Raw genomic sequence first — 26,039 nt, 5'->3', positions numbered from 1 at the left:
AGAGAAGCAGTTCTAAACACCTGGTAGGAACAAAAGTCCTCTGGGGAGATCCTTAATTGAGAGCAGCCTCTTCTATTTTTGTGATCTCCCTTGCTGCCTCCTATTTCTTGCTATAAACAGTTTAGTTCCCTCTAGTTTAAAAAAAAAAAAAAAAAAAAGGGATGGGTGGTGGTAGGGGGAATCTGTGAAGCATTTTGCCAGTACCACATCTGTTCAAAACCTGGGTCCAGAAACTGTTCTGAAATTCATGAGCAGCAGTGGCATTGAAAAATCATTAATGTTATAGCAGGAAAAAAAATTGAAAATGTCGTTCTTGGAGAGTTCTTGCCTACTTATTTTTATTTTTTAGTTGACTTCAACACCTAGAGAATAGATTTGAAGATTGTGATTACCTTGACATGGACGTATGAAAACCAGGGTTCTATTTTATCATTGTATAGATCACTTGCTCATAAAACAGTGCTAATTTCGTGCTTTAGAATCCATGGTAAACATATGTGAAATGTTCCAAAGCTCAAATAAGTGTTAATGACTGCAGGAGGGTGTCAGGGCTTGGGTTTGGGCATGGGCTGAAAGCCAGCAAATTTTCTCTTTTGGGTTCTGAGAATTACATTCTTAAAACAGTCGACTTAATACAGTGAGAGAATCTCTAACTTCCCACTAAGATACAGATTTCCAGATAGCTTCAGACAATGAAACTTAATCGTTGACAGCCTTATATTTTCCCTTGTTTTTTATGGTCTTCATGACACACAAATACAGTAATAGAGAACTTGAGAGAAGTACATTGATATCAGATTTTAATAAAAAACATACGGTGAAGTAATTTCCGTCCTCTGTTAGTAAATTCTGGTGATTTTGAATAGCAGATGTCAAATTGGAAAGGCCACATGTGATCTGATGAAATACTGATGCCCTGTTAAAAATGAAACAAAACTAAGATTTGCATGTAGCATTGCAGCTCAAATAGTAGCTTTCTACCTTTCATGCACAGTACCTGGATAGGAGGAAGGTATGTTTAAAGCTGGTAGAAAGTTGCATCCTATTTGTTACCGGTTGTCATCTGTTGCCAGAGATGCGTTTTTCACTAGTTTGAGTAGTGTACTCTGTTATGATATCTAGTGTTCAGTTAAACTCATTCAGTCCAGTTCCACAATCATAAGAACTATTCTGCAAAGTGTTTCAACTTTAAATGTTACTGTAGTACAGAACGAGTTCATTGATTAAAAAGCAAGTTTATTTAGCGTGTCTCTGAATCAGATGCCACTTGGCATCATCAGGCTTTTAAACAAGAGAATTCTTCTTTTAAATACCTCCTTTACAAAACCCCCCAACAACTCCAGTAGCATCAAGTGCGAGATTTTAATGACCCATGTGTTCTCTCACAATTAGTGGATTTGACAAGAAGTAAATTTTCATTTGGGGAATTTTTCCACCTGAATCTTCAAACAGACGCTAATGGGCTTGGAACTACAGAGGAAAGCATTTTTAGGTCAGCGATTTTTCAGCAGCAGTAATAGAAGCTTTACAGTCTTGATACATCAGCTCCAACAGTACAACTCTTGTATCCAAAGACAGGGTTTCAATAAAGTGCTATCACTTATTAATAAATTAGTTGGAGTGCAACCACTGATGTATGGAATTTTGAATATGCTTCACTGGATTGGAATAGCGGCCATGTCGGCATTCATCTGATTAGTATGGACCCGTCACAACACAGAACTCTAATGTGACAAGGCTCATTAAGTGCTTTCAGTTAAAGAGAGTCCCTTTAGGAGAGGCTTTGTCTTCAAAGTTATTTCCAAATACAATTTTGATCCTTTGCAAATTATTTTTGCTCCCTGTATCTGATTGCTGCTTTGGGCTGGAGGCAGGAGATCAAGATCTGAGACCCACTGAATTTTCTCCTGACTAGGTTCAGCACACCTGTTTATCGAGTTCCGTTCATACTGTTTTAAAATCATAGCTGTGTTGTTAACATCACTGTATTGTAACTGAGTTTTGGCATGATTTCCTAGAGAGAAGGAAGTGCTGGAAGTGATAACTTTTGAACATGACTGAAAAAGAGAACTTGATCATCTTGAGTTCCTATATATTTCATGAAAACAAATGGCTAGGTAACTGAAAACAAACCAGTGATTTGAGAGAGAAGCCCCAGTGTGAGCACGCCGTGCTGTTGAACAGTGCGTAATCTGTAGCAGAATCAGAAGAAGGAAGGCTCCCATTCATATTGTGAGCCATGATATTGATAATTTCCTTACTCAAAATTTTCAGTTGAAAGTTGATATATCTTAGCTTGAGAAGTCTTGGAAAGAGAATGTTTTTGCAATGTTTGACTTAAATCAATCTTCTTTTAAAAGAACTTTGCTTTAAACTTGGATCTTTCTGGGTTTAATACAAGCACACCCATTGTGTGTTATTCAACTCTTTACTTTCAACGTGAATAAACATTTGCCCTTCATAAATCACAGATGACACTGAAGAGGGGTTTCTGGATGAGCTAGCTCATCTGCAGTCCCAATTGCTGCATTTTTCCTCCTAGCTATACTTGTCGTCTTTTTTTTTTTCCTTTAAAGTAGCTCTTGAGTCGCTCATGCCAAGGTGTTCAGTATTCTTCAGTGGCACATAACAGAAACCAGTCTGCTGCTTTCTTCGGATCTGAATATTGACTTGAGATTTCTCCATATAGCAGGAAATTCATCCTTATGAATCTATAACTTTGCATTTTAGGCTTCTGTAAAGATTTACTCTTTTAGTAGAAATGAACAAAATTTGTTTCATTTGTCCTGAAAATTAGTCTCTTATAACATTCTCTTTGATGGTAACGAGAGAAATGCTACTTCTAAAATTTTCCTTTAGTGTTCTAAATTTTTTTTTCCTACACGTTTATCATTCCGTATCTGTGTTTGAGACCCTTGTCATACTGAATGCAAAGTTATTTTGACACATCAAGCAGTTCCCGTATGTAGTCCTATCATAAAATTTGATCGAAGAAGGACCTTTTCCATCTGAATAGGTAGCAGCCCATGCAGTTTGCATTAATTTCCTTCTTTATGATTTTTAGAGCACTACAGATTAAGATATATCTTAAACATTTTGAGTGGTTTCAAATTTCTAACTCTTTTTCCTAGAATGTGTCAGGTAACCTCTGCTTGTGAATAAAATACCTAGTGGTGCTCAGTGGAATGACAGTTCTTTCATTTCAGATGTACAGGATTTACTTTCCAGTATAAAAGAAGAGCGATTAGAGGCTTATTGTACATAGCTGATGGTAAACTCAACTTGGGTAGAAAGTGAAAGAAACATTATAAATGTATGTTAAGCACATTGTACGTGCAGTAGTCTTTATTATCCAATTCATTGCATGTTAGAATAGGAAATAAAACTCTTAAATATCATCATCATCTTTTTTCTCCCCCCCCCCCCCCCCCCCCCCAATGATTTATTGACCTGTAACAAAAGAAATAAAGCATACGTTGAAGACAGTTTGGGGTGGGTTAGAACAGAACACTGTTACAGCTCCTTAAAATGGATTGCTTTGTGTCACCAGTTTCACGTTAGCTAATGTTTCTATGTTTGTATTCTAGTATACTTGCACAATGAATGTGAGGTTTGTCTCGGAGGAGTATTTATAAAGAAGTATGTAGGTGAAATGTATTATTGCAATGGGAGTTACTGAAATTGCTGAGTTTTCCTGAAAATAATCACTAAATAAGAAAAAAAAATCGTATCCCAATCTTTTGGTTATTTCTTACGTCTGGGTTTCTTCCTTTCTACACTGCTTAAAACAAAGTTTAAAGTAATTTTACCATTTTTTTATTTCAGTTTCCTGCAGCCTTTGAATTCAACGAGTTATTTTTGATCACCATTCTGGATCACCTTTACAGTTGTCTCTTTGGGACTTTCTTGTGCAACTGTGAAAAAGAGAAATTAAAAGAGGTAAGTGTTTAGTGTAATACATGCTTAGAATATAAGACCTAGGAACATCAGAGCTGTGTTTTTGGATACATTTGTCACAGTCTTAAAAGACAATGTGGAAATGAAATTTCACGGTATGAGAAATGTATACTGAATGCCCTGCTAATAAATGAGGTGGCACTTACTTTTCTTTAGTTATTACCTGTTCAGGGGTTTGAGGCTTTTAGGAAGTCCTCTTTCAGATATTTCTAGACAACATACACAATTTTAAATAATCATTATCAAATTATATTAGCATTTCTTTCACTATTTCCAAAAGAACTCCTATGGATGACTTTGCAGGTCACTTCAGGACATATTAGATGGAACTTATGGTAGAAGACTATGGAAATTTAAAATACCTAGATGAATGAAGTTAGGACTCAATGAAATACTTGAGTTTGGGAAAAAAAACCCCCAAGTTTGTTAATATTCCAAGTACACTTTTGCTTACTTTTGGCTTTGTTGTTTTTAATACTTCATATTTTTTAAAGCAAGTAACAATTCCTTGCCATATTTAGCCTTGCTATTTTTTTGGTTTGTCTCTACTGCTTCTGTAGGGAAAAAGTTGCATGTAAATACCACAAGATGGAGCTGAATAACATGTTCTCAGCAAATGCAGGGTTTCCAGACAGCTTGCTTTCATAAATGGATAGTCAGATGCAATTCTCAATAAAGAAATGCAATTTAAGACACAGTGGTAGTAGAAACACATGCTTTACAACACTGAAGGAGTGTAAAATTGGAAGATGAATCTGATGTAAGTTCAGATTTCCAATCTTTGATCTAACCATGATTATGCTGATTACATTTAGTATAATACAACTTTCAGAAGTGCAAATAAAGATAAAATAGGCATGTTAAAGCATAATATCCAACGGATAGGAGTAAATAGCATGAGTGGGAGAACTGTATAATTATTTTTCACAGATGCTGTTTTGGATCTTCCAAACTACATATCTCTACACTGATTTTCTTGTCAAAGCTAATTTAATTTTATCTTTTCTTTAGTTGGTCAGTGTGCAACCATATATTTAAGTAGCTGTAAAAATTGCTGTACATTACGAGCAATACAGCTTGCTTTTGCTCAACTTGACCTTAGTATCTCTGAAAATAATATGCCTGAATCTCCTTTCTAGGTTAGCCTTAGACCAGAGTAAGTGTTCAAATGTTTTGCTAAAGTTTTAAGGCTGTTTAATGATGAGCTACTGGAAGTGTTCTCAGAGTGCTTGCAGTTTTCTGGTAGATAGGGTAAATTTCACAGAGAGAATTACTGATATGTAGATATTCACCTCATATTTTAAGGTTTTGCAGTCCATATAATTTTTTTTTTTTTTTCAATCAGGAGGTAAGCACAAAGACCATATCGCTGTGGTCGTATATAAACAGCCAGATAGATGAGTTCACAAATCCTTTCTACGTAAACTATGAAAACCATGTCCTGTATCCTGTTGCCAGTCTGAACCATTTGGAACTATGGGTGAACTACTACGTCAGATGGAACCCAAGGATGCGGCCTCAGGTATGAGCTTTCACATGACTTCTATGTTTTAGTGAAGAACACGGAGATTAAAAAAAATTGTAATTTTTCATAGTGTTGAATGCAGCATTTAATTTCAAAATTGCTCATCTGTTGCACATATTTCAGCTGATAGGGAAAAAGGTGGTGTTATTGAAGAAGATGCAGGATGTGTTCAAACTTGGTAAAAGGATGTTTTCATTGAAGTCACCAGTAGCATAGGCAGTTACAGTATCACTTTATTGGCTTGTGAAGGGAACAGATTAACAGGCTTTGTTGTCAGAAGATTACTTTTATAACACTTCTACAATACTTTGTAACACTTTTTAATACTTTTATTGCCTTAACCTTCATGTAGAGTTTAGTGTACCTTTGGTTTTAATCATATTTTGCCCTTTACCAACAATGATATAAAATATAGCAGCAGTTTCTGAAAGAATTGGACTATGTACTGACTCATTTTGTAGGCTCTCTAAACTTAGCATCACATAGATGTTTGTTTTCAATTGACCTTTCTGGTCTCAAACTGGCATGCTAAAGATTAAACACTCCCTATACATGCTCCTTGATTCATCCAGTATTTGTTCTTATAAGTAATGTCTGCTATTCAGATAAATCTCTAAATCTCGTCAGACAAATACTCCATATGCTCTCATGCTTAGAAGTCTGAAGAAAGAACATTCAGTTTGCGTCACAACCGTAATATATCTGAGGGTGCTACACCATCTCTTTATTAAGGTAACATTCCAAGGTACTCCCAAGCATATTATGATAAATTACCTGTATTAAGTGACTGCTCGAAAGCTGCTTTCATCTTCTAGCAGTTAGAATGAGATGTGAGTTTCAAATTCATTAAGACACCCACAAGTCAGAGGCTGTTGTAAAAGGTGGTGTTCCAAGGTAAGTTTCAAGGACAATACACTGGTAGAAGTCCAGGCATCTGAGAAAGACCTTTTAAGGTCCTGGAAAAGTCTGGATTGCTTGCTTTCTCACTGAGATGTTTCCTCTGAGCTGCTTTGTTTCCCTCACGTGTTCTCTTGCGGTTGATGTAGTCCTATGGCTGTTAGGTACCTGTTAGCATGTGTTAAAACTTGAAAGATGGTTTATTTTAATCTTTATGGTTTTAAAGTAAAATTTTCAAATGCTTTTTATCAAAGTATCATCTTTCCCTTAGCCTATTTGCTGAAAAACATTTGCGTGGTTTATGCACGTTTTAGTATAATGACCTGCAGCAGTGTCAGTTTATTATTTGTATTTAGCTGAGATCTACAGGCCCCGAAAGCAATCAGGCTTTGTAAACACACATGAAAGCTAGTCCCGGTCCAAAAGAGATGAGGGTGGGGAAGAGATGACATAATGAGAAGATATCAGAACTATCATATACTTAGTGGCAAGCTCTGCTCACTGCCTCTCTGCTGGAGAGTGCTCTGCCCACTTCTTGTGGAGAGCATTCTGCAGGCACTCTAGCATGTGTAAATCGTTGATCTTCATTTGTCTTTGAGAACAGGTCCCTCAAATCAGCAGGCTGAAGGTAACAAAATTTGATGATCCTGGTAACTGCCTTACCTTTACTATCACCTTCTTTTCTTGAAGAACTAATACAACTGTTTCGACTTTTTAGTTCTACCACATTAGCTTTGTTTTGTGAAGATACGTCATGCCTTTCCTCTTGTCTCTGGCCTGAATTTCTGTGATATTTGTGACAAATGTGGAAGTATTTCACATCTACTTGGATAAATTTGCTGCAGAAATTACAATTTTTGTTGCAGAATTGCGTTCTCCAGTCTGATAATGGAAGTGCAAACTCATGCAAACAAGTAAATAAACAGTCTTTGTAATCACAATATGCTAAGTTTGCTTTCTTCTGTATTTGCATTGTCTAGTTTCACACCCTGTTAGCCGATTCACATTCAGACCCATTCAGTGACAGAAAAAAAGATAATGACCATTGTGACGCCCAGCAGGTCTTCACTTATCTTCAGTGAAGAAATTTCTTAATCAGTGGATTTATTAAACCAATGGGCATCTCTGCCTACTGATAAAAGGTGATTTTGTTGAATACCTTTTAATGTGGTTCTTTTGGTTTTCAACTGGAATAAGAGAAAATGAAATATTTAACGTGAATGAAGAGCGCTCTGATGAAGAGCAGTTCAAGTCAACCTCACATGCTGTTTTATCTGTCAACTGCAAAAACATCTTCAGGAAACTAGAAAATGTTTATTGTTTTCTAGGAGCTCACCAAAAAGGAGAAATGCCTAATAGGTGAATTTAAGGGAAGATGAATAATAGTCCCTTTACTATAATCAAAATGGATGTTTGATACCCATTTTCAACCAACTTTATATTATGGGAGAGGAAACTTGCAAGAGCAGAAGGGCAGGTTTTGGTTTGAGGCAGTATTTTAGGTTTTCTAAGTTCAGCTTGATTAGTGAGTGAGGCTTGAATTTTTAAATGGACTGAGAGAAGTTAATCATTGCACTTCACTGACTTTTCTATTGGAAATGAGCGTACATCACCCTTAATTTTTTTAATTTGAAAATTACTGAATGCTAACTGGATATAACCATTTATTTTTGCATTGTTCTTACTCTTGTCTTTGAATATCTGTGTCTCATCAGACCTTTAACAGTACAATGAGGTCTGAGCATATTCCTCATTGCACTAGGTCATACAGAGTTTAGCGTTATTCTTATGTTCTGTAAAGAAAAGATTGCTTGTAATGATATGTTTTCAGTTCTGTCTAAGTTTTGTGGAAGGCTGAATTGGTGGTTTTGATGGTGTTTGTTTGCATCAAGAGCCCCATTTTAGGATTACAGCTGTATTGCAATAGATCTGTGCAAATAGGTGACACACAGCCTCCTTCCTTAGGGTTCAAAGCTCAAGTGTCTGAGAAGTGAACGCTGTAGAAAATTCTAGGTTAAATGTGGACATCTCTTGTAGATTCCCTTTTTGCTAAACTGCGCTTCAACAAGGTCATTCTAATTCTTAAGTGAAATAAAATGTTCCTTGGTTTCAGTTTGGAGGTGTTACATCATTATTGACTTCTTGTCCCAAGAAAATTAGATAGATTCTAGTCCTATCTTATTTAAGTTCATTGACTGAGAAGATTTTTTTTTCAGACTTGCCCTTTCCTTGGGTTGGAGAAATGTGTATTTGTACGTGACATGTGGAAGATAAGCTCTTTCGTTCTTTAATACAGATGTGTGTGCTCTGTGGGTACCTGCTACTGGACTTAGAGATGACCCTACTAGTCTGAAATAGATAAGATAGTATAATGCTTTTGAATTTTTTTCTGTTGATATCATATATTTATCTTGCCTTTTCTATGTAGTCATTCAGACCTCTTCTTTACACTGGTTTAAAGAGTTCTGGCAGCCAGATGTCAGTCAGTTATCTGCTTGGGCAACTCTGGAAGATGGGGAGAACACAGCAAATGATGTTCCTGAACATGACTTCTGCAGGGGCAGTATTTTTGAACTAATATACTCTTATAATTCATACATGCAGAGCATGAGTAAAAGTTCTGGTCCTTTCAATTCAAGCTGTGTCTTGCTATGTGAGAAGCAAGGAAAAGAATGTATTTTAGTCACAAAATTTGCATAGGCCATTAGGATATGTTTAGGGTTTTTTATGCCTTCTGGGAAATGACATTTTAACCCTTGGAGTATGGGGCTTAAACTTGTTTTGTTTTAATTGGGGGAGGGGGTTTTAATTTTTCTATGTCTGCTAATTTTTCTTCAAGCTCTGTTCTGAAAATTTGGCTACTGTGCTAGAGATAATATAATAGGAATCCCTGTAAGTTTTTCAAATTCATTCTTTTCTTTGTGTGTGTGTGGACTTTCACCCAGAATATAAGGCTTGAGCACCATCTATAACCTAGAAATTCAATTCAGCTACTAGAATGGGATCATCTGCTAAAGCCAGTCTTCGGAGCTTCCATGAAAAGCCAGGGAAAATCTGTTTGTAGGTTACCAGCTGGCTTAAAAAAAGGAACGGAAAATGTAGGAATAAATAGCTGTTTGTTCAGTATATACAGAAATGACTGGAAAGCATATACATAGGTTACGATGACTGCTGCTTTTTTTTTATGCTGTGTATAGAATTGCAGAAGGATTTGATGGGTTGAGCAGTTGAGTGATTAGATGTCAGCTGAACTTCAGTGTCAATAAACACAAAATATTGCATATTTAAAAGAACAAGTAAGATCCTAAGTGTCACTGGAACAATTGTGGAGAATAAAATGGAAAACATAGTTACTGAGATGCTTTATCCTGCACATAGCAGGATGTGACTTGCTGTCTGGCACATGGGGTGTTCATATTATTTATACCTGCCTTCAGTCATGTGGCCCAGCATTGTCCTCTCTAAGCATGTTGACTTTGGTTGTAATATTTTCAGAGTTCATACATTTGATTTAATGCCATTTAGTGGCAGGACAAAGCCGTCATATGGCTCTGGAAATGCTTGGCATTGCTGGTCCGCAATTCATGGTCTTGAGTCCATCTTTTTGCTTGAAAGAATGAGGCAGGAGATGTCAGGAGAAGGAATCACCTTGTGGGTTAGATAGCTGAGTGTTGTCCTAACTAAGGAGATTTCATCCCTGCATTTACCACAGAGTTTCTTGTGAGACAAGGCAAGTTTCTTACAGTACCTGATAGTTTCTCTCTATCTGGGTGTCTTAAGTCAAGATTTCCAGAGTCTGATTTACTGCAGGTAACTTATATCTGCAGATAAAACTCTCAGCATTCAATTGATACGGAATAAAATACAGACTAACTGCTTATGCTGTGTGCTGAAAGAATCTGTAGTTATTTAAGAAAAAAAAATTGGTATCCTGAAATGAGCACAGCATCAGAACATGCACCGAAAGGGAGAAACTAGTACTGTACAAATCGTCTTCATTTTGGGGAGTTTCTAGCATATTTGGAAGAGCAAGCACTCAAAGCATTGCTCTAATCTATCAGATGTCTAAATCTGAATGGGCTGTAGGTTTTAACAAGCAATGGCATCAGCTTGTAGCGTGTAGAGTTTCCTGAGTCTGGAAATCTATGCAGTTGTTTGCAAAAATCTCTGTTCCAGTTCCCACATGGTAGGATTCATAATTTCTGTTTGCTAGTTGTTGCTTTTCCAGAAGGCCAGGGGGTTTTGCTTCGTTTCCCAGGAGCATACCTCTACAATAAGTGTGGAGTATTGATTATTATTGAACACTGCTGTTTTCATTATTTGAGATTGCCTTTTTCTATGAGTATACTGTTAACTAGGTTTTAAAAGCAAGTCTGTCAGAGTTTCAGCTCTTCGTGAAGAGGAACAAAAAGCTCAAGTGAAAGATATTGTCTTTCCAATGCACAGAGTAGGTTTTTGAAAAACCGACAGTCTTAAGTCAAGCAATGAATTTAAAATAGCCATTTTCCTCTGCAGCCTTTCTTCCCTGTTGCTAAAATAGATAAAGTATACTCTCTGAACAAGACAAAATGCATTCACTGTTGAACAATTTTCATGTGAATGACTGTCCTTGAGCTAGTACAGTAATACACAGTAGATATCCATCCAATTAAGACTTGGCGGTACTATAAGTGAGTAGCTATTATAATTTCTTTTATACCTATCCTTGTGTTGACAAATTTTGCTATCCAAAAGCACTTCAGGATCCTGAAGGATTACTTGGGAATGAAAACCTGAAAATCAATACTGAAAGTGAACTGTAGTAATTCTGTGAAGAGGAAGGTTTGAATTTAGGAAATGAAGTTGTCTTATGTCTAGATGTTTTTTATATGTGTTGTAATATGTATATTGTATAGCATAATTGTAGTTTCTGTGTGGGTATAATTTAAAAACCCCAATTTTATCTTTCCTCAAGTCCTCACCCAGCAGGAATAATTTATTATAACTGTGAAGTGGCATGTTCCGGAGTTACAGTATACCAGGTTCTGCTTTCTATGTACATGTGGATAATTCAGTTTAAAAAATGGTTTCATATCAATGTTATTTTGAGCAATAAAGGATGTTTCTTTAGCAGTGTTCTAAGTATTTTTCAGCTCATTATAGGCAGTAGGTACCTTATCTTTAAAGTGTAGAAGTATCTGCTTTTGAATGAAATTGGCAGCAAAACTAGCTTAATCAGGAAAATACTCCCCCACCCATTTTAACTGGTTAATTTGCAGGAACCTGCAATTGGTTCTTTCTGAGTGAAGAACATTACTTCTCTCACTCAATTTTGCAGCATTTTGCTGTTTTTTACTGGTCGGGAGCAGGGTTTCAAATATTGCAAGTATCACCAGCAGTGGGAGAATCATATAGTCCTACAGGGAAAAGAGACTGCTCGTGCCAGGGAGAAGAAACTCTCTGGAGAGGCAAGGCAACTGGCAATATCATAGCTAAGGAAGGGAAGGGAGAAGCAGCAAGTAGCAGGGAAGAAGTGCAAGGGTAGAAGGTAGATACAGGTGAACAGGTTGCATGAGGAGGGGGATCAGGTCCTAAGTTTAATCATGGCTTGATGCAGAAAAGTTGGACTGGAAACTTAAAAGAATATTAAAATGGGCAAAAATGTGTATTGTTAAAAAGCTAGAGAAACCTAAGGACTTCACTAAATAAAATCTTCCTGATGAGTTGAATTTTTTTTTAATTTATTTACAAAAAATCGGTTCCTTAAGATAACTCAGTGAGAGAGAGGTAATGGAATAAAAATAGGGATTTGAATGGGAAGGGACTACAAAACTTGATGAGAGCTTAAAACCAAACAAAAAGATGCTAGAATCATGGACAACTGGGATAAGTCTATAAAGCTTATATTTACAGCTAAGGATATTGCTCAGGACAGGTAAAAGGACTAGGGACACAGGGTTTGGGTAAGTGGCTGGAAAAAGTTGGTTATGAGTTAGGGAGGGGAACAACATGCAATCTCAGTCATATTCTTCTCAGTTCCTCAGTCAATATTACAGTAGCAATTAAAGAAAAAAAAAAACAACCCAACACTGAAAAGTCTTCTTGAAGTGTTGCAAGTAAATTCTTTTCCAGCTTTTACAGGGCCAGTTTTTCGGTCAATGCCTGGAGCAAGGTCAGACTTCCCGAGGATCCAGGCCCTTTTCCCCGCTACTTAGTGCTGCTGGCAAACTCCTTACTCCTGTCCCTGCTTGGATTGTATTGCTAGCTATATTAGATGTAAATGCCAATTTTGTTTTGGCCTGATCAACTTCTAATCTGTTTTTAGTAAATTCTATGTGATTAGACAAATCTAATTTTAGTTCTTATAGTCAAACGACAGAATTTTTTTATGAGGTTAACCCACCAAAATCTGTTAAAATGTCGTACATTCACCTTTATGTTTCTACTTTATTTTTTACTGGAATATTTTGTCAAATAACAGAAATGAAATTTACTGTTTTTCAGCACATTGAGGTGATAGTTTAAATAACATGTGAAAAACATCCTGAAGACCTACTGAGCAATGGCCCAGCCAATTTTCCAGCCCAGCAAAACCACAGATGCGCTGCTGGGTTAGGTTTCATCTGTGTGGGCTCCTCCTGTGCAGCAGAAGTAGGTCTTTGCTTTCCCCTGGAGTATGGACAGAAATGATGGGGACCTGGCTGTAGTGGCCGGGTGTTGCCTAGCAGCATTACTGCGGCAACACACTGGGAAGCTGGTGTTACAAAGGCAAGGATGCACACTCTTCTGAAAATCTGGTGTCAGTACAGTGGAGTAGAGCTGCAAAAAATAACTTGAATGCGACTGGGTGGTGGGTCCAGAGTCATCTTTTGAGCTTCCACTCCTAATTTGAGAGGCAGGATGAGAGAGTGGAAAACAGTACACCAGCTGTCAGACTCCCAACAAATTCATCTCAGTAAATCAGTTATATGATTTCTTAACAAGACTGTAATAAAAGCTTGCCATGGAGACACTACTTGTGCTGTGCAAGTATACACTTCTAGGGTTAAGGTGGTAACAAGATCTTTTAATAAACAATCTTCTCCAAACTTCTTGTTCTTACAGAATCTGTCACTCTTCCACTTCCTTTTATTCTAAATAGTGGCAAAGTAAAGGAGAACTTTGTTCACAGCAAGCCATTACGGGCATTATTGTGAAGGTTGTTGGACCCATTTCCTTCTGAAAAAGGCTTTGTTTGAGAGAGGAATTGCACTCTGAAATATAATGGTGCAAAGTGACAAAGATGGACATAGTTATCTGTAAGGGTTTGCACAGGATGGTATGAGGAAGCACTGGCAGCAACAGGTCTGCCTGTGAATAAGTCTTTAGAAAATGTGGAAATGAACTAAACTTCTTTTTTATTATTATTTTAATGTTTTTTGTGACAGAATTCATTTGAATATGCTTTGTCCTGGTACTCTTCCTCCTCCTTCCAAGATGGAAGGAGGCTTCCAGAAAGCTGCATAATTCCAGTTCTATTTGGTTCTCTTAACAGTTTCATTTAAAAAAAAAAATAAATACACATGACTTGAGGTTGAGGCTTTGTTTTGGGCATTTTCCCCCTCTTTCCATCTAGCACCGTTGTCTATCTTTTCATTCTTTCACATTTGAATTTGCTGCTTTTTTTCAAAAGGAAGTTACAGTAGCAGAATTGAAGACGTCTGGGGGAAAACACAGCTCCTCAAGCCAGGCTGCTTTTCAGGTCTTTTGATAAGAACTTTATAATATTTTTTTTTATATCTTTCAGTTGCCTATACCACCTTTTTCTTACCCCATGAGCATGTAATTCTAACATGGACCTTTATGACTAATAGATCAGTTATTGTCAGCTGCTTGAAAATACTCTGAAAGTGCTAAAGGTTTCTCTAGACTGAATTTGACATGTTTATTTCGTGAAACTGGGTATGTATCAGAAGTTTAGTGTATGAAATCTGTTTTTGGAATTTTACTGTTTTACATCACTGTGTGTCTACATGATGCTGTATTAAATGGCAAGCAACAATCTTTTTCTGGGAAAGACTTGACATTAGAAAACCATTTGTGTTTACACTACCATATGAAATGACATGATGATATTTACGTAGAACTGTCTTGCAGTGTTTACATCTAACATGCACTTATTAAAAGATGGCCAACATTTTAAAGGTGCCCCCCCCCCTTTTTTTCCCCCATTATAAGACCCTACTCTGCCTTGCTTACAGCTTTGCTGGACGCTAATGATTTGTATTGAGTCACCAAGTATGTGTGTCTGACTGAATTGTTTTGTAAAACTTCATCCAAGAAGGCTCAGTTGCTTATGAGAATGTGACTAAGAAAAATGTTTTCCCATATGAAAATATTGGTATTTTAGACTTCTTTTGTTGGGGCGAGGGGCTGTTTTTCTGTAAATATTCCATCTCTAGGGCAAACATGAGATTTTAGTAAGAGCGATTATGTTTCAGAAATGTGTCTGCTCATATCCTGGAAGAAATTCATCCAATTTGGAGGTCTGATGCTGGAACACTCTCAGCGAATTCTTGAGGACTGAGAATAAACGAGAGTGAAAGGACTGAGAGATGGATTTGATACAGAGTCTATGAGAGAGTTGTGACTAACTGGGAATAGGAACTAGGAGTGAATAATGCTCCAAGTGTTGGAGGTCTTTGCTTTCTGTTCAACTCATGGAATACAGTTTGGGAAAGTAGGCTGGAGGGGGCACGGCTGCAGACAAAGGAAGAATTGTCCTGTGGGTGAGGGAGCAGGATGCTGCTCTGGAGAAAGGAGGTTTCTCCCTGCCTTTGACACAGGATTCCTCTGTTGTAAGGGAGATCACCTGGAACAGAGCGGTCACCGTGCATGTGCTCCTTATTTACTGGGTGTCCTGCTTGATACCAACGCGGCCAAACTGCAGAATTCCTAAGTTCTCTGCTAAACCAATTTGAGATCCAAGGTATGCAAAATTAGGAGGTGCTTGCTTCAGATCCTTGTCTGTGGAAGTGGAGTGTTAGTACTCCCATACCTCATTAGGGTGCTGCAGAAATAAATTTGTTTCTTGACATGAGATGAAAGTAAAGGAAAAGGAAACTTAAGCATTTTAAGTTCAGAAGAATAAATAAGGGATGGGGTCAAACACTGCAAAGAAAACTAAATATTGAATAACTGCTCACTAACTGAGTAGCATCAAACTGTGCACTGAATAAATGAGGAATACAAGGCGGAAGCTAGTATTTTAATGTTTATTTAACCAATGATTTTATACAGATGTACAGGAAGGCTGAATTGAGTTTGGAGAAGTAATCTTCATTCTGACACCTCCTCATTTTTTGAGAGCATAATTTTGCAATCTTAATGTTGAAGAGTTTTTTGGGTGACTTGAATATACACAGACTTTCTAAATGTCATTGTCTTTAAATAAGTAGCTAAATAACAATAGTCCTGTTCTTTGAGATGGATACATGGGGCAACAGCACTTGTGTCAAACTTTGAGCATGTGTCTTGCTGAATTAGGTTCTGGGGGAATGCAGAAGAAGGATTGAGACATGCAGCCACACTTTTCCTCCTCTAAGCACTTTATACAGCATGCCAAGTTCTGCAGTGGCTTTTGTGTAGTGTATCCCGAAAGGATTTGTAGTAGGTTCCCCAAAAGCCAGTTGTATGGAACTGCTTCTTATAAGTGTTTGAGCATTGTGCAGTAGAACACACCAGCTAATGCCCGTGTGAAAGGTGTCTAAGAGAAATTGGCCTGTTATGCTGAATCATGATTAAGCTGTGCAGAAATCAGGTGTACAAATCTCCTGTGACCCAGGGCTTGCGTGACTAATGATACCAATGGTAAATCACTCTGTTACAGACCCAAGTGTTTCAGGAAAATGTCTTCATAAAGAGAAATCTGAAGTGGGAGTGTATGAGGAAGGGGTCTTTTACTTGAGGAAAGAAAAAAAAAAATGGGGTGGGGTGCTAATTCCAGGAAGTCTTGATCTTCACTGAAATTTGAATTTTCCATAGTGTGTATTACAGCATCTTGGACAAACTTCATCACCAGACTCAGTTTTGCCGTATTTTTAGGTATACACATTTTCTGTAGACCGCCTCAGAAAAATGAGATTTTGGAGGCTGTGCCTTGTGTCTGATTAGTGAAGGAGGCTGTTGTCTGTAGACTTGTGGCCTCACTTGCTAAAGAGTTTGTATGGTGGATGCAGGAGAAGATTGCAAGAAGAGAAGGAATTCATTGCATAGCGAAGGCAGGACTCCAGGGTCATTTGGAGCTTGGTGGTGTACAGCGATTATTCTGCTGAAGACTCAGAAAGTTACACATTTAAAATTGCTGTAGATGACATGCTGGATGAATTGATGACTCCCAGGGTACTGGGAGCAGCACTTTGTGAATGCACGGAAGTTTCTGTTCATGGGCTAAGCCACAAATAAGAAAAAAGTATATGGCTAAAAAAACGTTGACCTAAAACAGACTGTTTGATCCTATTTTATTCTTTTAAGTTAGAACTAAAATTAGAAATGAAATGGTATTTTCCTGTTTCAGAAACGCGAGTGTTAGGTTTTGAAAATACCAAAATAAAATCTGTGGATTTTTGATGTACTTTCTTTAGAAAGTCAGAATTCATGAAAACATAAATTGTGACTCAGTTGTGTGTTGATGGCAAGAAGAGAAACCTTTTCTGGTTTTTGATGTCTTCTTCACATAGCACCATGTGAAAATTTCTTGCTCAGGTGCGCGTCCGAGCCCTGCAATCACTTTCAAGCAGTAGAAAGCGATCGTGAGTGAATGCAATTCCCTGGAGCCTGGCATTCCAGAAGCCCAGAGTATAAAATACTTACAACGTCTAGCAATCTGTAGGTTTCCCACTCCTGCATTTCCCCATGATTGTCTCGCCAGCCCAATTAAATTCTTTTCCCATCTTGCTCTTTCCAAAAGCTATAAACGATTAGAGTTTATACAGGATAAAATAAATTAAAAGCAATTTACAGTCAAACTTTTTTGGCCTTTCTGTGGCATTTGGAAGAAGGGGAGGTCTCTCTCTGCTTGTCTGAGATAACAGATCCAGCTGCAAAAACCAGTGTGGCTTGCATCTTCCTTTGGCCATGATACAGTTGAATGTTCCAGATAAGTGTGAAAAATGCCTAGAACTCTGATGCAGACTGGTGCATCTCTGGTGTTTTTTGGGTACTGTCAGAAGCAGAGACAGAAACTTGTACGACCCACTTCTATGAAAGGTTTATTGGAGTGTGACTCCGGGATGTCCACCACAAGCACAATTCACTTGGCTGCTGCACTTTTCTCACTGACAAGCTGGAAAGGGTCAGACTCTTGGAAAGATGCCTGGTTAGAAGAGTAACAAGATGCTCCATACGGAGCCAGCTTTGTGAACTCTACGTAGTAAGTTCTGTCCCAACAGGCAGGGGAACTAGTTCCCAGGAAAGGCATTTTAAGTTCAGCTGAAAGTGGTATTGATAAGGAATAGGGGTACATTTATTGGAATATGTTTGGTATCCCATCAAGACCATTTGCAAACAGTCTTTTGAATCGGTTTCCTGCCAACTGTGTTGTTAGAAAGGGACAGTTTGCTGAGATGTTTCATTTCAAATGACTAAAGAAACACTTTCCCTAAATATTGATATACTGAAATTCATAGGTGTTGGATTCCTTATGTTACAGAAGGAAACAGTGGAAGCATTGCTTGAGAAGATAACTCACTGTGAGAGTCAAAGTAAGCCTTTTCTTTCTTTACCCGGCAGGTTCCAATCCATCAAAATCTTAAAGAGCTCCTTGCCATCCGGACGGAGCTTCAGAAGAAGGTTGAAGATTTGCAGCGGGAAGCTGCTACACGATCTATTTCTTCCTCCTCTGATAGAGGTTCATCTCCTTCCCATTCAGCCACGCCGGTGCACACCTCTGTGTGATGTGTAACAAAAGCCATGTGAAAAAATTTGTCAGGTAATACAGAGAGGAGGGTGAAATGCTTTTCCCATCACAAAAAGATTGTGAGTGACTTGTAATTGCTATGATCTACATGCCTTACTCTGTGTCTGATATTATCATGATGAGGCCAAAAAGAGCTTCAATAGATGTGATGTATTTTCTTGTTGGCAGTTCCCACATGTGTTTTGACATCTCTAGATAAATCACCAATTGTGAAATTAAACTTTGTTTTGAGCAACTAACAATTTAACCATCCTAAAAAGGAATCCATCTGCCAAGCAGACAGAAAAATGCCTCTCACGCTGCCTAGGGTACCATGCCTGGTTGGGAGAATCAGATGAAATGCCACATGATGCTTACACAGAACGTTTTTCTGAATGGGAGCTCCTTATTTCACTCAGTAATATATATATATATTTTTTTTTGGCTAGAGCAATTTATTTTTTTTAGGTAATTAATGCACTTGGAAATTGATTTTAAAATAAATGTTTTCCAGTGTAGTCGGTTTTACATTTCGACGAAATATGCCATTAAAAGTGGATGAAGTTAAGCTGGATTTATCAAGTACACCACACTGACTTGTATGATGTAATATATTTGGTAAAGCATGTATTTTAGGTTTTTTAATGCCTTTTGTACAAGTTGAAATAAAGTCTTTTGACTGTTTAGCTTATTGTTCAGTTTCAGCCTCCTGAGTGAGGGGTAAACTTACTCATGTCAAGGTCTTGTACAAAGTAAAAGTTTGTTTTCTAGCAAATGGTAATATTTGGGGTTGGAATGACACCCAGCTGTGTAAATTGTATAGTCTGTATAGCTCCACATTTTGTTAAGCCTGTTTTGTTTTAAAGTGTGCACACAAAATGCAAAGCTGTGTCCATTTATACACATGTGTATGTGATGATGTTAAACATATGCATACTCCCGTGGTTTTAAGCTGTAAGTTCAGAAAATGGATCCTGCCTGTCCAAACTCTTTTGAAGACCTTAACTTGTAATGACTTTGTTTGACAAAGTTTTTAAATAATATGATCTTAATTGGTTTCTTGAAATAAAGCCTCTTGGCTTTTTGTTTTTTAAATTGCTGCTAGCATTTTTTTCTGTAATTGAATATTTTAACTGTGTTTTTGTATAAAATATACATTCCCAACTTTCTTTCATCTCCCCCCCCAAATATTCATATCGGAGAGATTTAATTACTAGAACATCCAACCTTTTAAAAAATTATTCAGCGGCCGTCTTGGAAGGCCCAGAAATGGTACATGCTGAAAGTTTTCCCTGGATTGTTTTCCTTGCTATGTTTCATGAGAATCTGGTTCTTAGGGCAGTCAGACACTGCAGCTCTGCTTTTTGACTCGTGCTTGTATTGCTCCAAGTTCTGCTGGTGGGAATTAAGCCCCATTCTCAAGAGCCAATTGATTCTATATGCTGACTGTGGTTTTTACTGTGTGTGAGTATTCGTTTATTACTGCGCATTTGTTCTTAATATGCGATGGCGCTTTTCTGTTTCTCTGCATTCAGATGTGTAGCATATAGTTAATGAGTAAGGTGAGCTGCTGAGCACTTTTGCAACTTCACCTGGAAAGGCTAATGTGCTGTATCCAGTCTTAAAGTTTACTGTGCAGTGCAGGGTATTTCAACATGTCCTTTTTATTACAGTGAATGCTTTTTATAATAGATACTCACCTACAAGAACAAAGTTCAGGAAGGCTTGCAATTTGGCATCTCTTAAGCAACCTCAGGCTTTTTATAACTATATGAAAGATGTTTTCCTGTAGAAATGGTTCTGCTGGACAGTATGCCAGCAGTGAATTTTACATTGCCAAAATATGTTGAGCTGGTATTGAATTAAACTCTTCCATACTTGGGATATCCTTGACTTTTTAACTGTATATTAAAGTAAAGCACATTATCTCTAAAATGCAGTGCTAAAGAGAATCTTTTGAAGTTTTTCTCTTTATTGGTGCTAATAATCACAACATTTCCTCTGTAATTATTGTAAAAGTGGTGACTGGATTAGCTTGGGCATTCTGAGATATTCCTAGAGCTAAAATTGGAGAATTTGGTTTTGCATAGAAGAATACCAGTTGTTTCAACTGACTGGCTGTTTATCCACAAGTTTCAGCATAGCTCAGCGAGTCTGATCTGCAGGGAGAGCACGGGGGAGGGGTCCTGCTGTTACATGGGTGAGCACAACAGATGTTTTTGTATGTACCTAGCATGGAAATTTTCAAAGGTATTGTATAGCTTGTATATGCTAGTTAAAGCATAGTTTTATATCGAAGAGGTGACTGTCTTTGTAGCCAGTCTGCTTCCTGATAATCAGATTTTTTCCTATTGATTTAACAACTAATTTTGTCATTATTTTTTATTTTTTAATAAGGCAGTATTGAACTGGTTGAGGAAAGAGCAGAACCCTGTTCCCTGTCTGATGCACCTTGGACAGAACTATTAACTTCCAATTCAAAAGCTGAATCTTGTTTTGCTTTTGTTTTTGTTTTTGTTTTTGACTCTGGTGAGTATAAAGGGAATGTGCAAAGACAGCAAGCAGTTAAATTTGACCTGTAGGATTTTCCTATTACCAATGACATGTGAGAGGGGGAAGAACCTGAATCCAGTGTCCCAGAACGGGATGAAGCCTTGGTGACCAACTGAAACATTTTTTGCTTGTAAATTAAGTGAATCATCAGCATCAGACACTCTGCCGTTTTAGTCCTGCTTCAGAGCTGAATTACACTTTTTCCTCCTTTGTAGATAAAAGCAATTTTTTTGTTGTTTCATTAAAATGCAAGAAGGCTTTTCAAGCTGGTAAACACTCCTGTCTGCCTGGTTTTGTTCCCTGCATAGGCAGCCTTCCTCTCAAGGAGTTAAAGCTTTAAACAAGAAGTGTTTAATTTTTCTTATTTTATGAGAAAAGCTGTACTAATTCATATGCTGTATGTAGTAACACCAGGAACGGCTGGTTCTCTAAAAGCTGGAAATAAAGAATCAACAGCTCCCGTTCATGTGCATTGAGCCCCATGGCAGAGGACAAAGTAAAATGGGCAATTTAGAGTATTCCCCAGGTGAAGCATTTATGTTAAAAAGCAAAAAGGAATGTCCATTTGCTGAGAGATCACATCTGCTGAACTAAGTGCGTATCATATTAGAGATCTTTTGACTGCCAGATCTTGTGCAGCTGGGAAGAAAGAATTTTATTTCTACAAGAAATATGAGTCAGAAGTAGCTAGTTTAAAATACAAACCTCCTTTTTTGACTGTGAGACTAAGCACTGCATCATTATACAAAGGTCAAAAGCTTAGTTTGCATTGCATGGGAGATTCATCTACTGGATGTGAAAAATCCAAAGAAAACTGCAGGAAACCTAGGGCAGCGAAAAGGACCAAAAACCAGCCGTCCCAAAAACCAGGGACATAGGGCACTACCTAGAGTTTAGTTCCTGGGTGACCTGAGGAGAGTGTGTGTGTGCGTGCGCGCGCACGCGCAAATACTTAATTTTTACCATTAAATTAAAGTCTTCATAATGATACTTGTTTTCTCACAAAGTCCAGTTAGTTTTGTTTTTTTAAATGAAGTCTGTAGCGTGCTTATAGAAGAGGTGATGTACAGTAAGCATATAGCCCACCATTTGCAGTTTACTTCCAACATGAAAAAAATCACAAAAAATCAAGTCTAAAATGTCTTATAAGTCAACTTGTTTTATTCGGTGTTTTCCAATGGTAGTCAAATTCTGATTGTTACCCCCATGATCCTTACATGCACATTAGCAAAATGAATCTTATTTTCTTACAGCGTAACATTCAACCTTCATTTGGTATAGATAGCTTCTGCATCAGCAAACAGTATGCCTTGCTTTTAAGTAAGGACTCAAACGAAAGGATTCTCTAATTTCACAATTCCATTGTTTCTGAGCTTCATTTGTTCCTGAACCTCCTTTGTTGCAGAAGCAGATTTTTAAAGCCGAAGCCTGTCGACTCATCTTACTTTTTCAGAATTTGAAATGGTATTATGGACTAATTCCACTTTTATCACAACAAATGAGTAGTTAAGAATGACAATATAGCACTTGTAAGGGTTCATTAGTGGGGTTGCATGAAAATGACTGAGTTTATAGTGCCAAAAAAATCTGAAATTCATGTCAGAGTATTCTCAACTGAAGAATCTAAAATGAAGAAAGTACTACAGTATTGCCAAATCTCAAATGAAGAAACTACTACAGTATTGCCAAAGGAAAATGCAAGTAATTGATAGAATAAACAACAGGAAAAGAGCTAGTTCAATTCTTTCAGTTTGCTGTTTTTCTGTAATTGAGAAACCTTTTCCAAATCATTTTATTAAAAATAGCTTTAATTAAGCTGAAGTGAGGTGTAATAAGAAAAAGAGCTCACAGCACAGGTAGTACATAAACTCTCAGGACAGCTGTATATGTAGGTTTTGTACTCATGAAAAAAAAAAATCCCAGTTTTCCGGTGTTTTATGGCCTTTTTTTATAAAGGATAATAATGTTCGTACCACGTATACAAAACGTAAGTGCAGGATTTTTAAAAATTCGATATCCAGATTTAAAGAGAATAGATACTAATTAAATGAAAGTAGTTAGAGAGGTCGGTGCTGGGTCAGTTGTTTGAGAACTTGGATCACTACTAGCAAAATACAGAGGAATCCTCTCAGTTGCTATAATGCCTAAAATATAGATGATGTATAAATTCCCTATTTATCAGAGACTGGTCTGACAGTTCTGATGGAGAAGGAGACAGACTGCAATAAAAAGCAATTTGAGCCTTTACTGACATTTAGCACATTAAGACTTTGACTTTTGTCCAGTTTTGAAGAGACCACCAAGTTTAATTTCTTTACTGCAGTATTTGTCAATATTTTCCTATTTGAAATCCTAGAGAAAGAAATCTTGAATTGTTACTGTAAATTTTTGAAAAAGTGCTGCCTTTCACTGTGCATTTATGGTTTTCCACATACCTAGAAATTATACTAAGGCATAATATTCACCAAAGTCGTAGAAAAGGCCCTGGGGAAAGGAGCAACTTCTGAGTTCTAAAAACTGGGTGGTTTTTTTCAGTGAAACAGCTTTTTTTTATTTCTTTCTTTTAACTGCAGTACTTGTGAATTAGACACGTGTTTCTCCTACGTTCTAGTGTAAGAGTTTCCCTAAGGAGGGGTAGGTGCTATATTCTTTAAGCAATGCTGGACACTCCATTGCACTGTCCACTAGACAAACAGGGAGGGCACGGTAATAGAAATGCAATAAAACCGATGATCTGCATCTACAGAAAATACGGTCATTGGCAAAAGGAGAAGTGGAATTACGGGCACTTGATCTAAGCTAGGAAAAGGGCTCCTAGTGATCATCAGTGCCACGTTGTAACACTTCATCTACAGTAACTTCCTAAAAACATTTTTCATGCTACAGCTTTCAAATGTGTTCGGCTAACAAAGAAAAACAGGCGACGGTGCTTGGGAATGGAGACACACAAACTCAGCTGCATGGCTTTGTCGGCATCTGTGCTCCTGCACGTGATGATCCCAATCCTGCAGACCACGCTTCCTCCGTGAAAACCCTTCTCTGGGAGTAAGCAAACACAGAGTGCATCCCATGTCTATCGCCTCTGCTTCCACTCTCTGCGCAGCCAATAATTAAATATTTTTGTTTTCTAATCCAAACGCATTCATAAAACAAAGCAGCAGTAGTTGTAGCAGTATTGTTGTAGCCTAAGTATTCTGAGTACACGTGAGGCACCATATATCCCTAGAACTTGTCTCCCTTATAAAACACTGTAGCTGTTCTGCTAGAGCTAGTGTAAGGCTTTAAAATGCAAGTGTTAAAAAGAGCGTAAAGAATTGTGCAGCTATTGCAAAATACTTAACCATGTTACTAGGCAATTTCCTTTCAAATGGAGCTGTTAGGCAGCAATGCTCCTAGGCTGATTCACCTCCTGGCAAGGCCTTCTGTAAGTCGTGTCTACCTGAAAGCTGTGAATTTGTACATCAAACCGAAAGGCGCTTTTTTAAATACACATTCACAAAATATGGGATTTGCAAAACAGTACAAAATGCACACGTTTCAGGTTTATATATAAAAATAGTGAGTACTTCTTACACCACATAAAGTGAATTTTCCTCCACTTGAGAGCATGCTTTTTAAGCCATCACCAATTTGGATAAACGTATTGGAAAGTGGCAGTATTCACGTTTTAGCAGCAATAAAAAAGGGTTGGGAGGGGAGGGGTTAGAAACATAAACACAAATTCTTGCAAGATAGTGATGGTCGGGTCTTGACACCGGTTCCGCGCTGTTGAAGAAGGTTGCGTGAGCACTCGCGTGGGATCGGGGTGCTGTCGTGGCGGCAGCCCAGTGTCCTGCTGAGCACCGCTCGCAGCCTGGTGCTTCCCAGAAGGCTGCAGGAACCCCACGCAGGACAGCGATGGAGGACCCATCCTCGCAGGAGATTCTGCCTCCTATACAGGTGAGTCGGTGACACAAAGGACAAAGCTTTACATCCTTTTTCTGCCTCGGGTGCCAGGGAGTGCTCTCAATAGTTGCTGATACAAGGACAAGGGGGGGGGACTGCATCTTGCTAAGCTTGACTTCTCTTGTAGTGAGTGTTACAGGTCTTAATGGATTCCTACTTTGTTTATTTTCTTTTGGGTTAAATCCGCAATTTGTTCTAGTGTGAATGAGATCTGAACCTCTCCTTGAAAGCATCCAAACACACGCAGTCTTCATTGCGGTGACAATGCAGGTATCTCATGTCACACAGACAAACCGTATCGCTTGACACCTTCAGCTCCATTCTGATCTCTAGCATAGCCAAGCATTCAAATGGTATTTGCTAAAAGTGAACACTGCACGCACTGCCATTACCTGGATTTATGACTTGGTGTGAAAATCAGGTCCTTTTATTTGGTTAGAAGCCCAGCGCTGCGTGGTGGTGAAGCATCCTCAGCTCCTGGCTTTTGAGCAGGGAGTCACCTGCCTCAGCCCGAGGACCTACCCACAGGCACTTCATTTTTAGGTGTAGCTACGCTAAGGACCGCAATCTACCCTCGGGAAATGTGCAGTTTTCATCACCGCCGTTGGAAGTGACAAGCCCATAGCTGATGGCAGAAGTTGGCTGGAGGTGCTTTACAAAGGGCTTTGAATGGTTTGCTTTGGATTGCTATGTACAGGCACTTCACTGCCCTCATACCTGTAAGCTCTTCTGCTCCTTGAAAAAGACCTTGTCCCTTAACTGAAAATTGACCGCTACTGAAGCACCTTCTGTTGGTTTGCATACAACGGGACATCAAACCTACAATATTACTTCAATGTAAACATATACCTCTTTACAAAAAATAAACAAACACATACTACCACTCTAACCCTAAAGCCTAGAGCAATACGAAGCCAGTTCAAGCCTAAGTACACATTAAATAGCTTTGGAGTCAAATTAAATAAAAAGCTAAATTACAAGCATGTAAGATCTCCGTTTGCTGCCGACTGATTCTTTTCTAGCCCCAGGTCATGCTTTATATCTTCGCACTGTCTTGTTTTGGTGGTTCTGCTGACTGTGTTTCCACTACTGAATATTTAACTAGGGAGAAAGAAAAAAAAATCATGAGGAGTACAATAGCACATGATGGAACCAGAGCGCGAACAACGGGTGCCCAGTACTGGTTGGTTGTATGTGACATTTGAAAAGCCTTTGCGGCAGCCTTGATTATCTGTCACTGAAAGAAGG

At 38.1% G+C, this 26,039-nt stretch overlaps 2 protein-coding genes across 7 annotated transcripts in view; one reads left to right on the top strand and one right to left on the bottom strand.

Moving 5' to 3' along the window:
- MTMR1 (myotubularin related protein 1) overlaps nucleotides 1-19,388 on the top strand; it is a 39,385-nt gene extending 19,997 nt beyond the window's left edge. For all 5 annotated transcript variants that reach the window (XM_052814117.1, XM_052814115.1, XM_052814116.1 and 2 more), the window contains 3 exons: nucleotides 3,826-3,939; nucleotides 5,303-5,479; nucleotides 18,128-19,388. In XM_052814117.1, coding sequence (XP_052670077.1) covers nucleotides 3,826-3,939; nucleotides 5,303-5,479; nucleotides 18,128-18,292 — 456 coding nt within the window. In that variant the 3' untranslated portion in view covers nucleotides 18,293-19,388. The remainder of the gene's footprint in view (nucleotides 1-3,825; nucleotides 3,940-5,302; nucleotides 5,480-18,127) is intronic.
- Nucleotides 19,389-21,989: 2,601 nt separating this feature from the next.
- Nucleotides 21,990-26,039, bottom strand: part of CD99L2 (CD99 molecule like 2) — a 33,897-nt gene continuing 29,847 nt past the window's right edge. The window contains exon 11 of one of the 2 annotated variants that reach the window (XM_052814119.1): nucleotides 21,990-25,892. In XM_052814119.1, the coding sequence (XP_052670079.1) occupies nucleotides 25,828-25,892 (65 nt within the window). In that variant the 3' untranslated portion in view covers nucleotides 21,990-25,827. The remainder of the gene's footprint in view (nucleotides 25,893-26,039) is intronic. The other variant, XM_052814120.1, reaches the window with a different exon arrangement.

Source organism: Harpia harpyja, chromosome 18, assembly GCF_026419915.1.
Source record: "Harpia harpyja isolate bHarHar1 chromosome 18, bHarHar1 primary haplotype, whole genome shotgun sequence".
Taxonomy (NCBI): Eukaryota; Metazoa; Chordata; class Aves; order Accipitriformes; family Accipitridae; genus Harpia; species Harpia harpyja.
Note: the sequence above shows the minus strand (reverse complement) of the source record. Positions and strands in the feature narration are given on the sequence as shown.